The 14369-nt window shown below is 40.5% G+C and overlaps 1 protein-coding gene across 5 annotated transcripts in view; it reads left to right on the forward strand.

The window, feature by feature from the left end:
* LOC139333409 (CUB and sushi domain-containing protein 3-like) overlaps positions 1-14369 on the forward strand; it is a 224752-nt gene that overhangs the window by 77237 nt on the left and 133146 nt on the right. For all 5 annotated transcript variants that reach the window (XM_070965782.1, XM_070965784.1, XM_070965783.1 and 2 more), the window contains 9 exons: positions 1276-1379; positions 2113-2225; positions 2540-2722; positions 3395-3721; positions 4304-4498; positions 4907-5045; positions 7809-7996; positions 11674-11862; positions 14152-14268. In XM_070965782.1, coding sequence (XP_070821883.1) covers positions 1276-1379; positions 2113-2225; positions 2540-2722; positions 3395-3721; positions 4304-4498; positions 4907-5045; positions 7809-7996; positions 11674-11862; positions 14152-14268 — 1555 coding nt within the window. The remainder of the gene's footprint in view (positions 1-1275; positions 1380-2112; positions 2226-2539; positions 2723-3394; positions 3722-4303; positions 4499-4906; positions 5046-7808; positions 7997-11673; positions 11863-14151; positions 14269-14369) is intronic.

Below are 14369 nucleotides of genomic sequence, written 5' to 3' on the forward strand. Positions count from 1 at the left end.
GTCATATACACAGGGGTGTCAACTGAGTGCTATTCTGCTAATAAACAATAACTAACCAACTAGCACTCATTCAGAACTTGCTAGGACTGGCAAGTGCCACAGCTTTGTGCCTCTGTGCCCTCTCCTAGGCAAACAAGCCATTGACTTGGCACTGAAACTTGGTCCATTAGTGTTATTATGGTAATTATGCTTATGTGTGCATTGTAATGAGGCTGTTATACATGGATATTGTGCAGACATTGTCCTCCCCTTGGCCAGAGAAAGGGATGCGAGGGTTGAGCAGGCAGCCATCATATGTCTGTCATCAACAGATGTGACACTCGTGTCATTACATCTTTCCTCTCATTAAGTGTAGGCTGAGATAATGTGGCTTCACTGTGTAGTGTCTCTGCAGTAAGCACAATTTAACATGATTATTATTAGTGTAAACAGCTCTTGCCACATTGATGTGGTTTCGTTTGGATATGTACATCTGTTTATAGAAAATCTTAAATGTGCCTTGCCATGCTTGGTTCTTAGTATTTAATTTATGCTCTAAAGTAATGTGAAGAGACACTGCTGTCTGTTTCTATATTGCTTTGAGGGATGTTTGTTGTCCTCTGTTGGCAGGGTGTGTGGCATTGACATTTGCCTTATTCTATAAACAGTTAAAAAAATACATTTGAGTTGAGTTTTATATTTGCCTCCCATTCTCTCTTCCCTTTTTGATTTGAGCTTAAAGAGTAGTTTCTACATAAGTTATAAAAGTATAAGATATATTATGCAGTATATTACACAGCATAAATTATGAGATAGGAGAAAGTCTTGGATTTTTACATTATTGTTTGATCAAAAATGGCATAGGCTTTCATCCACATAGCTTGCCTCTTTCAGTTCAGCTGTCTCCAGAAACACTGTCTCTAACGACACGGTATAGAAATGAGCAGTGATATTATGAATTCCACATAATGAGATGAGATGGGTTATTTGATAATAAAACTTGAGAGTCATTTGGAATTTCCCTCAGAATATGTTGGTCAGTAGAGCTGCCGGCTTGAGCCTCTTGTGTACGGTCGGGTGTAAATAGAGTGGCCTCCAGGGGCAGATGGTGGGCTTTCAGACTTGCAGTTTGTGCTTGTAGAAATCTATAAAATGTTGTTGACAGATAAATTGTTTAACATCATGTCTCTCTATAGACAGAGAGAGAGCGAGAGAGCTAATGCTCATCTGCATTGCCATGCTGCATGTTAACACTTACAAAGGGACAGTTTATAAAAATTACATATTTTATTGCAGGTTATTCAGATCAACTTTGAAGAGTTCGACCTAGAAATTGGGTATGATTCGCTGACAATCGGAGATGGAGGGGAAGTAGGTGATTCCAAAACAATAATACAAGTGTAAGTATTACATAAAATACTTCATTGGATATACTGCATGTTGTACTGTAATATTGCTGAGTCAGATGTGTTGCAGAGGTGGTTAGATCCACACTGGATAATGTGAAGCTCTCATATGCAGAGAACATTGAACTCAGGTCAATGACTGCACCATTTAAATGGAATCACATGAGTCACGATGAGGCATGCTGAGAGATTCACAAATTTATTGATTAATCTATAAATGATTCTCTACAAAAATATTTTTCAATGCACACACAAATGTTTCTAATTTGAAATAAATGTAAACACAGCTAACAAGTAAGCTGTGTAATGCTAATGGACAGGCGAGAGTCAGTAGCTCGCCACTTGTTGACTTGTTAGTGAAAGCTTGTGTAGAATGGCACATCAGTAGCTTAGCAAGCATTCATAACTCAAACATATTTAATCATGCATGATGGAAGAGTTATCACTTACTTGTGTACATGGCGTGGATAAAAGTAAATAAATAAAAAAAAAGGAAATGCATGGATACATACAATACATACATACATATATAGATATATTTTGTGAATTGTGTGCATATTCATTAATATCGAGACCCATCTGCTTCTATATATAATTACTGCAGCAGTTTTTAACGTTTTATAGTTGCCTTCTTCCATAATATTTTTGAAATAACACTGTGTGATGAGATGAGGCTTGAGAAGTGTGTTTTGATACTGTGTTGACTTTTTTGATGCCCGATCTGCAGACTGACTGGGAGCTTTGTCCCAGACTTGATTGTCAGCATGTCCCATCAGATGTGGCTTCATCTCCAGTCTGATGAGAGTGTGGGCTCGATCGGCTTCAAGATCAACTATAAAGGTACACAGGCTTTAGTGCAGATATCATCTCTCTCTGTCTGTGTCTATGACAGTCTCATTCAGTAAAGCAAGGAGTCTATTTTCCTGTCTCCCTTTCTGTCCCTATGTCTGTCTGTCTGCTTGTCTGCCACTCTCTTCTCTATCTCCATCTTAAAAAAAAAAAAACTTCCTTAACCAGGCTCTCAGACTCTTCACCTGGACCTTTGCAGATAATGTTAAGGGAAAAAAAAGTACCTCAAAGTACTTGGCATGACTTAATCCTCTGCTTCTGCCTCTTTCCATCCCTCCCTCCTCCTCTCCCCACCTCACCCACAGAAATTGACAAAGAGAGTTGTGGTGACCCCGGTACACCGCTGTACGGCTACCAAGAAGGTAGTGGCTTTCTAAATGGAGATGTTCTGCGCTTTGAATGCCAGTTTGGATTCGAGCTCATAGGGGAGAGGATGATAACCTGCCAGAACAACAATCAGTGGTCGGCTAATATCCCCATCTGCATATGTGAGTCCAATACGTGCTCTTTTTTCATGATGGAAAATGAAGCAATTACTTATGTGTTCGGAAAGTTCAGTGACACTAAGCTATTGGGGGATTAATTACAGGGTTGTTAAATGACCCCGCAGTGCATTGTGTGTAAACAGCACAATGTAAAACGGGAAATTGATGGTGTACGATTCCCTTGTTATTAAGGGCTGATTTGAAGGACAAGAGAGATGCACACTGTAAAGCTGTACAAATACCCTGGAGAAGGGAAACCTACATTATACTGTAAATTGTCCTTTCTCAAGACAACCTAAACCTGTGAGTTTCACTACACCTAACCCGTATCCATAACAAAAATCTAGTCCTCTGTTTCTTCCAGTTAACAGTGTCCATTGGGACAGTGTGCAGTGTTTCTGTACACTTTTATTGCCGTATATCTGTATTTTTGTACACTAACTCCTCTGCTCCACCCCCCCTTACAGTTTCATGTTTCTCCAACTACTCAGCACCCATGGGAGTTGTGCTGTCTCCTGTTTGCTGAGCTAGTTATACAGTACTGGCATTGTTCAATACGGCACTGTCATGGCAGAATCCGCAGTGTCGATTGTCACATGACCAGTGAGAGTGGCTGTGAAACAAATTGCCTCACCTGGGATAGTTTTTTAATCATTACTATTATCTCTCACACAGTCCCCTGTTTCTCCAACTTCACCGCTCCCATGGGGACGGTGTTGTCTCCTGACTACCCAGAGGGCTATGGCAACAATCTCAACTGCGTGTGGCTGATTATCTCTGAGCCCGGCACCAGAATACACCTGGCCTTCAATGACTTTGACCTAGAGCCTCCCTATGACTTCCTGACTATCAAAGATGGGGACCAGTCAGGAGCCACAATACTTGGACGCTTCTCGGGGGCAGAAGTTCCTTCCCACCTGACGTCCAACAGCAACGTACTGCAGCTGGAGTTTCAGGCTGATCACTCCATGTCTGGACGAGGATTCAACATCACCTACAGCAGTAAGGATCTGTAGAATTGAATTCAAGCAATCAAATCGTAGTAAAGCATTTGTATGAAAATATATTCGTACATAAGCATCATGACTGACTGTAAAAGAAGAAATATCAAGAGTAAAGTGCAAACAAATTTGATTTTATAGCTTATGAAAATAAAGGCTGGGATGAAGTTTAGCAGCATCTGTAATCTGTGTGAATATACACGTTCTCAGTCACAAAGCTGACCTTTGCCATTTTGTTCTTTTTAAAATGGTACTTCATGGCACCCCAGGTGTAGCTGAAGTGCTTTAACAATACAAAAAGCAGCATTTAGGACAGTGCATACAGTTCCTAACTCTTGTGCCAGATTGCCTAAAACAACGCCACCATAATCCTTTTCTCCTGGCGAGGCCACAACAAGCTCTAAAGACAGAGGCTGTTGTCACCCCCAGGTGTGCAGAGCAGACCACTGTTAGGGTTTTTTTTCTTCTCTTCTACGGACAGCTACATCCATTTTCCTTATCTCCCTTCTCCTCAAAGACCCCATTTCTCATTCACACAAGAGTGTTTGTCACTAGATCTTGTTTTCTTTCTTCTCATTACAAGCTTTTGGGCGTAATGAGTGCCCTGACCCTGGCATACCACTGAATGCCCGGCGCTTTGGGGATAGTTTCCAGCTGGGGAGCTCCATCTCTGTGGTTTGTGAGGAGGGCTTCATCAAGACGCAGGGGGCTGACACCATCACATGCCATCTGGAGGAAGGCAAGGTGATGTGGAGCGGACTCATTCCCAAATGTGAAGGTACTGAAATTCAGTAGCTTATAATGTGGAGATGTGTGGTCGGTGGACAGAAATGTCAGCTATTGAGTTCGGAAGAGAAAGAAAGAACAGGGGAAATTTAGATAAAAAAAGTGAGTGGGTTACATGGAACATGCAATCCACCCAAACGGGGCTACATTTATCTTCAGGTATTTGTGTAACTCCAGCACTTTGGTGATTCACATTTATTTTCTGTCATTGTTTTTCATGTGGGTACAAAACAATTTCTGACTGGTATCGTCTTAAAAACAATAAGTTTTCTCCATCTATTTTCCTCCCCTCCCCTCCCCTCCCCTCCCCTCCCCCAATCTTTGATCTATTTATATCGATAATTTACAACTTTATCGTTTCAATCCCTTCCACCGCTCCTCCACCTCTCTGTTCCTCCAGCTCCTTGTGGGGGCCACTACTCTGGGCCGTCTGGTGTCATCCTCTCCCCGGGGTGGCCAGGCTACTACAAAGACTCCCTGAGTTGTGAGTGGGTCATTGAGGCCGAGCTGGGGAGCTCCATCAAGATCAGCTTTGACAGGTTTGTGTGACAGTGCCGCAACAAGTCAGCCATGGAAACAAAGATACACAGTCTCTCTCTCTCACACACACACACACACACACACACACACACACACACACACACAGAAAGAGGCAGTCAAAAAACGGAGACAGCACACAATCTCTGTCTGTGCGTATATCTACATACTGTGCTGCAGCTGAATCTGACATTACTTAACCAAACACAGACACAGACGTACGTATACACACACAAAACAAGTGAATTCATGCACGCTCTGTGCATGTGCACAGACACAGAAGGCGTACCCTTAGCTGTGGAAGCCTCTGAGTTAGAAATAGAAAGTCAGAGGAGGTGGAACGCAGTCCTGGACCTACTTTCCAAAAATGTCGAAAGCCTCGAGTAATTCTTTATTTTGCTTACTGGCTCCTGCTCACTTCCTCTGAGAGCTGCAGTGAGGAAAAAAGTCTTGCTCTAACACTTTTATTTCTTACCATTAAGGAGCGAAACCATAAAATGTTCATATTTTATAATCAAGGCTTTTTCAGTGCTGACACGCTCCTTTGTGAAGAAACAAAGAGCTACTTTCTTTATGATTTTTTTCATGAAATGAGCCCAAATCTTTTGCCCTGCTTTACTTAGAATGAGCCAAAGTTTTCTTATGTCTAGTTTATGCAGTTGATAGTGGTGTTATGCTGAAGGTAATATGCCTCTTTGCATTCCTCATTCAGTTCAATGCAGACCTTTATATAAGCCTGAAAAATCATTGAGCTTTTCCTCTTTTGCAGTAATGTTGAGATATGTGGAGTTTATACACAAAGAATTGACAAGGACAATACTGAAAACAATTGCATACTGAGGTGAAGTGGTTTGAAACTGCGGTAGTGGTAGTGCAAGTGAAGCCCGAGACAGTTTGTACAGTGAATTTGCCACTTCCTGTGGTTCAGTTCAGCATACATGTTATATAGATTGGCGAATGTCCAATAAGGGATTTGTGTATGAAAAGATACGAGGGCTAATCACACATCTGGGACAGAGAGGGCCAACCAACTTTGTTTGCAGAATACAATGGTGAGTGTCATAGGGATCTCTGGTAATGAACCCAAGGGCAGAATGATAAACTGAGTCTCGGGATTTGAGAGTGGAAGCAGCAGCATGTCTGTAGATTACATCACCATAATCAAGGACCAATAGAAAGACTGCCTCAGCTATACTTTCACTATAGTTCAAAGGGAAGCTGGATCTGTTCCTTTGAGTTTTTGCCACAGTTTGGTGATGAGATTGTCAGTATGATGTTAAATGATTCATCAACACAAATACCTAGATATTGATACTCAGTGGCTCTCTCAAATTCAGTGCCATTCAGCGTGGATAGCTCTTAACTGTTAAATCAATGTCTCTTGTAGAGCAAAGCAAGAACTTTGCTTTGCTTGCATTAATGTTAAAGTTTGAGGTTGTCATGTGTAGCTTGCAGAGCATTAAAAGAAAGTCTTAGGTTCTCAACAGCAAGTTGTGCAGAGTCAGAGTCACGTTATTCAGCTAAAGATGGACATTACAGTCACCCAGAGAAATTGTACAGTAACTAAGACAGGGCCCAGAGCTGCTTGAACTATTCCAGCTATGACACGCTGAAACCTTTCAGAAAGGTAATTCTGGAACCATCTGCAAGCAATTGAATCAAACCCAATATTACACAGTCTGAATCAACAGAATGATCAACTGTGTCGACAGCTCTTGAGAAGTCAATGAAAACAGCAGCACGACGCTTCGTTTTGTCTGTACAAGAAACAGCATCATTTCCAACTAATGTGACAGTGGAATGGTGGGACTATGCATAGGTCTGATACCAGACTGGTGAGGGCTCACCCCTGAGAGAAATGCTTTGAGTCGACAGCGATTCCAGGATTTCCTTGATCAGGAAGTTTGGATATTGGTAGATAATGATTGAGATTGCTGTAGTCTCTTCCCTTGTACAAAGGACTCACATGAGCAGACATTCAGATACTCAAAATTATACCAATTGAAATGGGAAGGTTAAATATGTGTGTTATTTGCTCAGTAATAAATGGAGTTCAGAGCTATAAAAAGAGGGGATTGAATTTGTCTGCTTCAGTTGATTTCCTGGGACCCATGGTTGGTAATGCATTAGGTACATCCCAAGTAGAAATAGGGTGTAATGTGGACTGAGAAGCGTGATTTACAGAGTATGTACTCGCACTATTAATAGGTATGGGTCCTGTATTCACATCCTGAAATAAATGCTAGGCAGATGTCCTCTTGGTCAGAAAATAGACAGTTGACACAATTCACATGCAAAGCTATAGCATTGGTGGTTTTATTCCTCACAAAATTTACTGAGTCTCATATTTTTTCCTCCTACAGAGGCTGTGCAGTTATTTCTCAGTTGGCCAAAGTTAATAACATAAAATAAGGATGTGTGGATTTTCCCATGCTGAAAATTTCTGGTGGTATTTTTCCAACAGTATTGATAGTGATATTGGACCTCGAGCTGATGTCACTTGTCTGATGATGTCAAGATCTGAGGATGACCACGGATTTATACTATGTCAAATTTCCAAGTTCATTGATCTCATACTATTGCAATGATTAGAACACTTGCTATGAAAACTACTGCTTCTCGTTTATCTCCTCAAAATTAGACTGTTCTGTGCAGACACAAGAGACAAGAGGCCTCAAACCCTCGAATCTGTCAAAGCAGTATTGTTTGGAATACAAATAATTGTCTGCTCTGCACCTCCCTCCCTCTCTCTGCTCTCTTTTAAGGTTTCAAACGGAGCTCAGTTATGACTTCCTGGAAGTGCACGACGGTCCCAACCTGCTCTCTCCTCTGATCGGCTCGTTCAATGGAACCCAGGTCCCTCAGTTCCTGTTTAGTAGCAGTAACTTTCTGTATCTGCTTTTCACCACTGATAACAGTCGATCAAACAGTGGCTTCAAGATATTCTACGAAGGTGAGAGCACGCTCTTGTTTCCTGCATGCACCGCAAAACATTACACTGGATGATTTATGAATGCAAAATATTTTTGGAACAGCACACAGATATTCTTTCTACTTAAACTTTACACAGTTTAAGTAGAAATTCAATTTTTCAATAAATGAAAGACAAAAAATGTCAAAAGTCCATGTATACAGAGGTTAATGGCAGTAGAAATATAAGTTAGTCTTGTAACACTTTCATATAGTTTGTGAAACTATATATGAAGATTAAATTGTGTTGAAGATGGATTACATAACAAGAGCACCAGTATTATCATAACAACCTGGCTCAATGAGCTTTAGTTCTCAGGATGAAACTAAATTTATTCAGTTTATGTATGGGGAAGAAAATTCTGGAATGAGACTACAGAATTTTAAACATTGCTTATTTTAGAGGGAAACCAAGGTCAGCACTGCTTTTGTAAGTCTTGAGTTACCACTGACGTTAATTATATCAGGTTACGCAGCCCGTCTGTTTGCAAGGCCTTACTGTATGTGTGAGGGGTGAGGGAGTGGCTCCAGTGTGAGCTCAAAGCCAAACTTCAGGACAAAGTTGACTGTGCATCTTCAGCACTTGTCCATGTTGAATAATATTGTGCAGCAGACTGTAAATGTAGATGAACAGTGAAAGTAAAAAACGGAGAGCTCAATGGAATTGTGGGATTTATGTTAACAATGGACTTAAAGGGACCTGCTCCCAGTCCTTCAGTTCAGCGCTCTGCTTTCGGATGTGTTCTTGGACCTTGCTGCCTCTTGTCAGGCACGATAGTAGCCCCTAGTTTAAATATGCAAGCTTGGAGTGAGGTCGTCCTCAAGTGCACAGAATCTGGCAGAGGAAAGAGAACTATTAGCCCTCCGAGGTACATATTCGAATACTCTGAATAACTACCGCCTGGGTAACATCTGCTCTCAGGGGGGTTTGAGTTGTAAACTTTTTTTCTTTCCACATTATTAGGCATGGGGTTGTAGTCTTTGAAAAATCAAATAGAAAAATACTCTGGACATAGTGTGATCTATTTTCACGATTGTTTGCACTGGCGCCATTACCCTTGTCACTCAGATGTGATTCATAAGACTGAGTTTGTTATTATGTCTGTATTATTGACTGAAAGCAGACCACAAGTGCCTTTGTCTTATTATGTTTCACTCTCAAGTGCATTTCTCTTTTGTTGATGAGGCTATTGAAAAGCAATAACAGTAAGATCATATTAGTTTCTTCCATTGCGATTTAGGGCATATCTTATTGCTGAAATGCTTTAGGGAAAGCCAGCCTAGTTCATTTGTAAAATTGGTCTTACAAAGTAGAGCTGTTGGGAATTATCCTGTGAGTAAACTGAGGTGCAGAAACACTTCACGGTATCCTTTGTATGCAATGGATAATTTAGATCTATTCAGTTACAAAAAAAAATACAGAATATTGTCAAATCATACATATTTAAGGTCACATATTTTGTTTCTGTAATTTCACTCACCATTCTCTTTATTATTATTGCTATTTTTTCCCACCATATACCTGCGCCTTAGAGGCAGTGATCAATGAATGCTCTACTTCCCTAACATGTGCGCAAGTTTTCTTACGCAATGTATTACTGGAGGAGAGCAAGACAAGTTGTACAAAGGAAGAGCCGTATTCATACATGAATAATCAGTCAGCCCGGGCTGTTATACATTATTAATGTTTATGACTGTAATCTATAGCTCATAAACCATATAATGTGATTGGGTTATACTATTAACTGCCATTTCTTGTTGATAATGCTGCACCACATGGCCAAAAGTAACTTCTGCTGGCCATGCAGTAGAACTACACTTCTAATGGATTAGAATTTATAGCAATGAGGTGTTGATCTTTTTCAGATCAACAATGTCTGTTTGACCCGTTGAGAGTGTGTCTATCTGGTGCTGGTGCAAAATTACATACATTTCACATTGTGTGCTGTACCTTTAAATGCACTTCATGCTGGGCTCACAGTCACTGATGTCAGACTTCCCAAAATGAACAGGATACTATTTGCTGACATGTCTAAGTCCTCTGATTGGGTCAATCACCTGAAATCTACCTGAAGAGAACAGAAGGTGATTTCGAGTTTCACCTTGCAGCGTTGTTGATACAGTATCTGCTCTGCCTTCTTTAAAAAAAAAAATGTATACCCACAGTTTGATTCAAGTAGCAAGCAATTTCTGGCATCTGTTGCACATCAGATGTGCTTCATTCTAAACTGGTGTTTTCAGTGATATTTTACTGGCTGTGTGGATGCTCTGAAAATATGAATGGACAGATATAGAAACAGACTACAGCCATTTTTCTGCTTAATGCTTAAATGCAATACAGCAAAAGCAAGAGCTAAAAATACAGGTTCTGATTATCCTAGCTTAGAATAGCCTACCCAAGGATGACCTGATAACTGCTGGCACAACTGTTGCCAGTCATTGCCTAAAATCTGCATATTTTTAGTGCATCAAAAGCAGCCCTACTTGGAAGGTATCCAAACGGCAGTCCTGGAAATCACAGGAAAAACGGGGGCATCTCCTTGCAGCTTGCATCACTTAAGATTAAGAGGGAGCTGGCATTACTGAGCAATCAGCTCATTCTATGAGCAAAACCAGTGGACAAAAATATCTTTATGAAAAACAGAAATGGTGGTTGAACATGCATAGAACACGGCAAGTATTTTTGTGCAGTGTCACCGAGGTCAGTTCTCTCGGCCCCACGAAACTAGTGCCCTGTACTCCTCCTCACCACCCGTAACATCTGCCTTCCACCATCTGACCTTCTCTCTGTGGTTAACTTGCATATATGTAACAAAAATAGGATCGCAAGAGGATGAAATTTTGTTTTTTTAACACCAGAGGAGCCGACAACTATCAAGGTTATTCAGAAAGAACCGTCAAACATCGCAGCAGTCAGTGCAATCGTGCATTTGTCTTCAAAGTCTCAACTGAATCGTGTCATAAAGCAGCCTTTGCTATCGTCTGAAAAGTGTCACTTTTGCGGTGCAGCATCTTTTGTTCGTCATGTAATATATTTTTCCCACTTTTGACTGAGCATGAGCGAGCATTCATTTTTAAAGTTAAAAGTCAGAATCAAAGACAGAGTAAATCTCTTACTTTGAAAACCGTTCTCTCTTCCTCTATTATGTATGCAACCCGAGACCTACCTTTGTTGTGACGATTGTAATAACATCAAAGGCTCTGTCTCTTTTCTGTATGAATGTGGCCTAGAAATTTTAGTGATTGCAAAAATAGAATTGAAATGCCATTTCATGTTTCATGAACGCTGTATAACTTTAATTTTACCTCTGTTGCTCAACAGTCATTTTATTTGCATGAATAGTTGATCAGAATCGGACATCAATCAACATACTTACATACATACTTACTGTGTGACATACTGGAAAAACATGCAGTCCCTTGCAAAGAATTTCTGTATTAAATACATAGTCCACAGGACACATCACAATGAAGATGTGACTGTAATCATCATCTCCCATCACAGGAACAGACAACAATCTAGATTAACACAAAAACTAGACACTATGTGCAGTTCATGAGCAAAGTGGACTTGCTATTAAAAATCATATACAACAGCACCTAAATTCAGTTGCCATAACACATATTGATTAAAAAACTGTTTGATTTGAATTTCTCTAGTGGTCACATTGGACACATACTCCTGCATGGATCCTGGTGTCCCGGTGAATGGCATACGGTTAAGCCATGACCTGTCCATCGGCTCCACGGTGTCCTTCCAGTGTGACCCAGGATACAGGCTGAGTCACGAGGAGCCGCTGGTTTGTGAGAAGAACCACTTCTGGAGCCACCCACTGCCCACTTGTGATGGTACGCACAGCACACTTAACGTTACATTTTCCACAACAGACATCAGTCTCATCCATGAAATACATCACAGTTTTATTTTGAGTCGGTGCTAATGAAATGTTTCATTTCTGTGTCATACTATTTTGGTTTGTATTTTCTTAAAATGACTCTAGATGATACCATCTGAAATGAGAGCTGAATGACCACGAAATACGATGGCCATCCATGTTGTCTTTGATGCATTCTAACATGAATGTGAAGAGTCATTGAAAGGACATCTATTTAGCTGGTTATGACTTGAAGTATTGTTTTTTTGAGAAAATACACATAAACAGCCTATTTGTACACACAGTATGTATAGGGTCTTTTAGCCCCCAATACTGAATAGGATGCTGCCACTAGTGACTGGCAAGAGGCCTCTAAATTTATTTTGCAAAGGTTCTTACAGCAGCTGCTGCCATTGCTGTATTTTTTCTCAAGCCTCGAAAACAACAACAACAAAAAAACAACAACAAAAAAAAGAATATGGCCTTGCTGGCAATAACAACACAAGGATAAGCGACTATGTGTAGCCCACAGCAGGTCTAACTAACCAAACAGACGCTTGTCAGAATGCCTTTCATTCAACAAATAGACCCTGTCCTTGTGTGAGCAAATTACTCGGGGTGTTATGAATCATGTTATACTGAAGATTATGCTGAATCCCAAAGCATGAAGTTCAGCATGTTCCTGGTGATTTCTAATCTCTTTGTCTTCCTGATTGTACACTTTAACTCTTTGGGCTGTTTAGAAGCACACTGAAGGACAATTGTAGTCATTATTGTTGCAGTGCACAAACCGTAAATGAAGTCTCTTAGTCACTGATCACTGAGTTGAAAGAATATAACGAACAAAATGCATGCAAGGGTCAGCTGGGAGCACCATATCGTGCATATGATACAGTGTTGTGCTATACAGCTTCAGCCCAGTGGTTGTCCTGGAAAACGTTTTATATCTTGGAGCATTTTCTTGCCTAGGTGTGTGCCAGACTGGTGCCAAATGCCTTGGCTCTCTGCCTATGGAGCCTCTAAAGTAGATCGTTTGCCAAGCATACTCATCCACTTTTAATGACTTTATGTAATTTTGGCTCATTAATAAAATATTTGATATAATTTTGTTGGTGGGTAAGAATTCAGGCCTTGATGTGTTGTGCTCACTTGAGAGCCCAAGGGTGGAAGGAGAGAGGATAAGAGGGGGGTGGGTGTGTGCAGCTGTGGAGCCTCAGGCATCTCAGTGATCCTCCAAAACATCATCTGACATTCATTACTTTGAAAATATGTGCATGCGCAAGAGTTCTACTTCTAATATTTGTCAAGATCACTGTTTTCAGGAAGGCATCAGTGCACTTGGCTCGAACATCACTCTGAGGCCATTCAGGCCAGTCAAGAACACACGCACAGAAACCCACACACTTCGACGCAAAGAAAGAAGAAAAAGAAAAAAGATCATGTCAAAACTTTTTAAAAAGCAAAAGCCCTCATGTGAAATTACCTTTTAGTTCAAATGCAATGACAGCATGTGAGAACTATTGCACGTTTGAGCATTATCCAGTTAGAGCAGTTAACCTTCAAATGGATAACATTAACCTCCCGGTCCTCAGCAGCCAATGACAGTAGAGTTTTATCTCATTAACGTCCTTTGATGAGATAAGGGGCTTTGTGGCAGGTAAGTGTTTGTCAATCGTCAACATGCGTGAGGGTCATATTACTGAGGTGACGATGAGTGTTGCTCCTTTCGATAGCGCTCTCTATCTCCTCAACTGTGACTACACCGTAGGTTACAAGTGGATTATCCTCCCAACCCGACTGAAGTAGTTGGACGCAGCACAGGGGTGATATTTTCCATTTGGAAGAAATTCAGAATCATTTAGAAGTCACAATCAGAATTAAAAACTAGATGCTTTAATCTGCTGAATATGCTTGTGAATTGTAAATAAATTTCATGGATAATCATGTCTTCTGACAATGTGTTTCAGGTGACGATACTATAGGAGAGGGGAAAGTATGGATAGATAACTGAATTTAATGAATAATTTATTGTCCTGGCAGTCGGACAGGTTTTGAGAGAGAGAGGGAGAAAAAAAAAAAAACATTGTGTTGGCAGAATTACAGGTACTCATAAAAATAGCAGGACAGGATGTGATATGACTCAAATGCATTATTCATTTAAATCGCTCCTCTGTCTTCAGGTGAAGGATTTATTGGTTCATTTGCAATTTCCATTTTTTTTTCCAGCAACAGTTATCATTCATTATCTCCCCTCTCTATTCAGCATCATGTGGTGGGGATATCAGGGGACCTGGAGGGATCATCTTATCACCTGGCTACCCAGAGCTGTATCCTAACTCTCTGAACTGTACGTGGAGTGTAGAAGTCAGCCATGGAAAAGGTAGGAAAACCCCAGTAGGATAATGTTATACTTCGGCATCCAAGTATACATTCTATGCATACTAAAATACTTTTTTTTTTTACTTTAGGAACTCTTAAACT

Source organism: Chaetodon trifascialis, chromosome 7 (genome assembly GCF_039877785.1).
Source record: "Chaetodon trifascialis isolate fChaTrf1 chromosome 7, fChaTrf1.hap1, whole genome shotgun sequence".
Classification (NCBI taxonomy): domain Eukaryota; kingdom Metazoa; phylum Chordata; class Actinopteri; order Chaetodontiformes; family Chaetodontidae; genus Chaetodon; species Chaetodon trifascialis.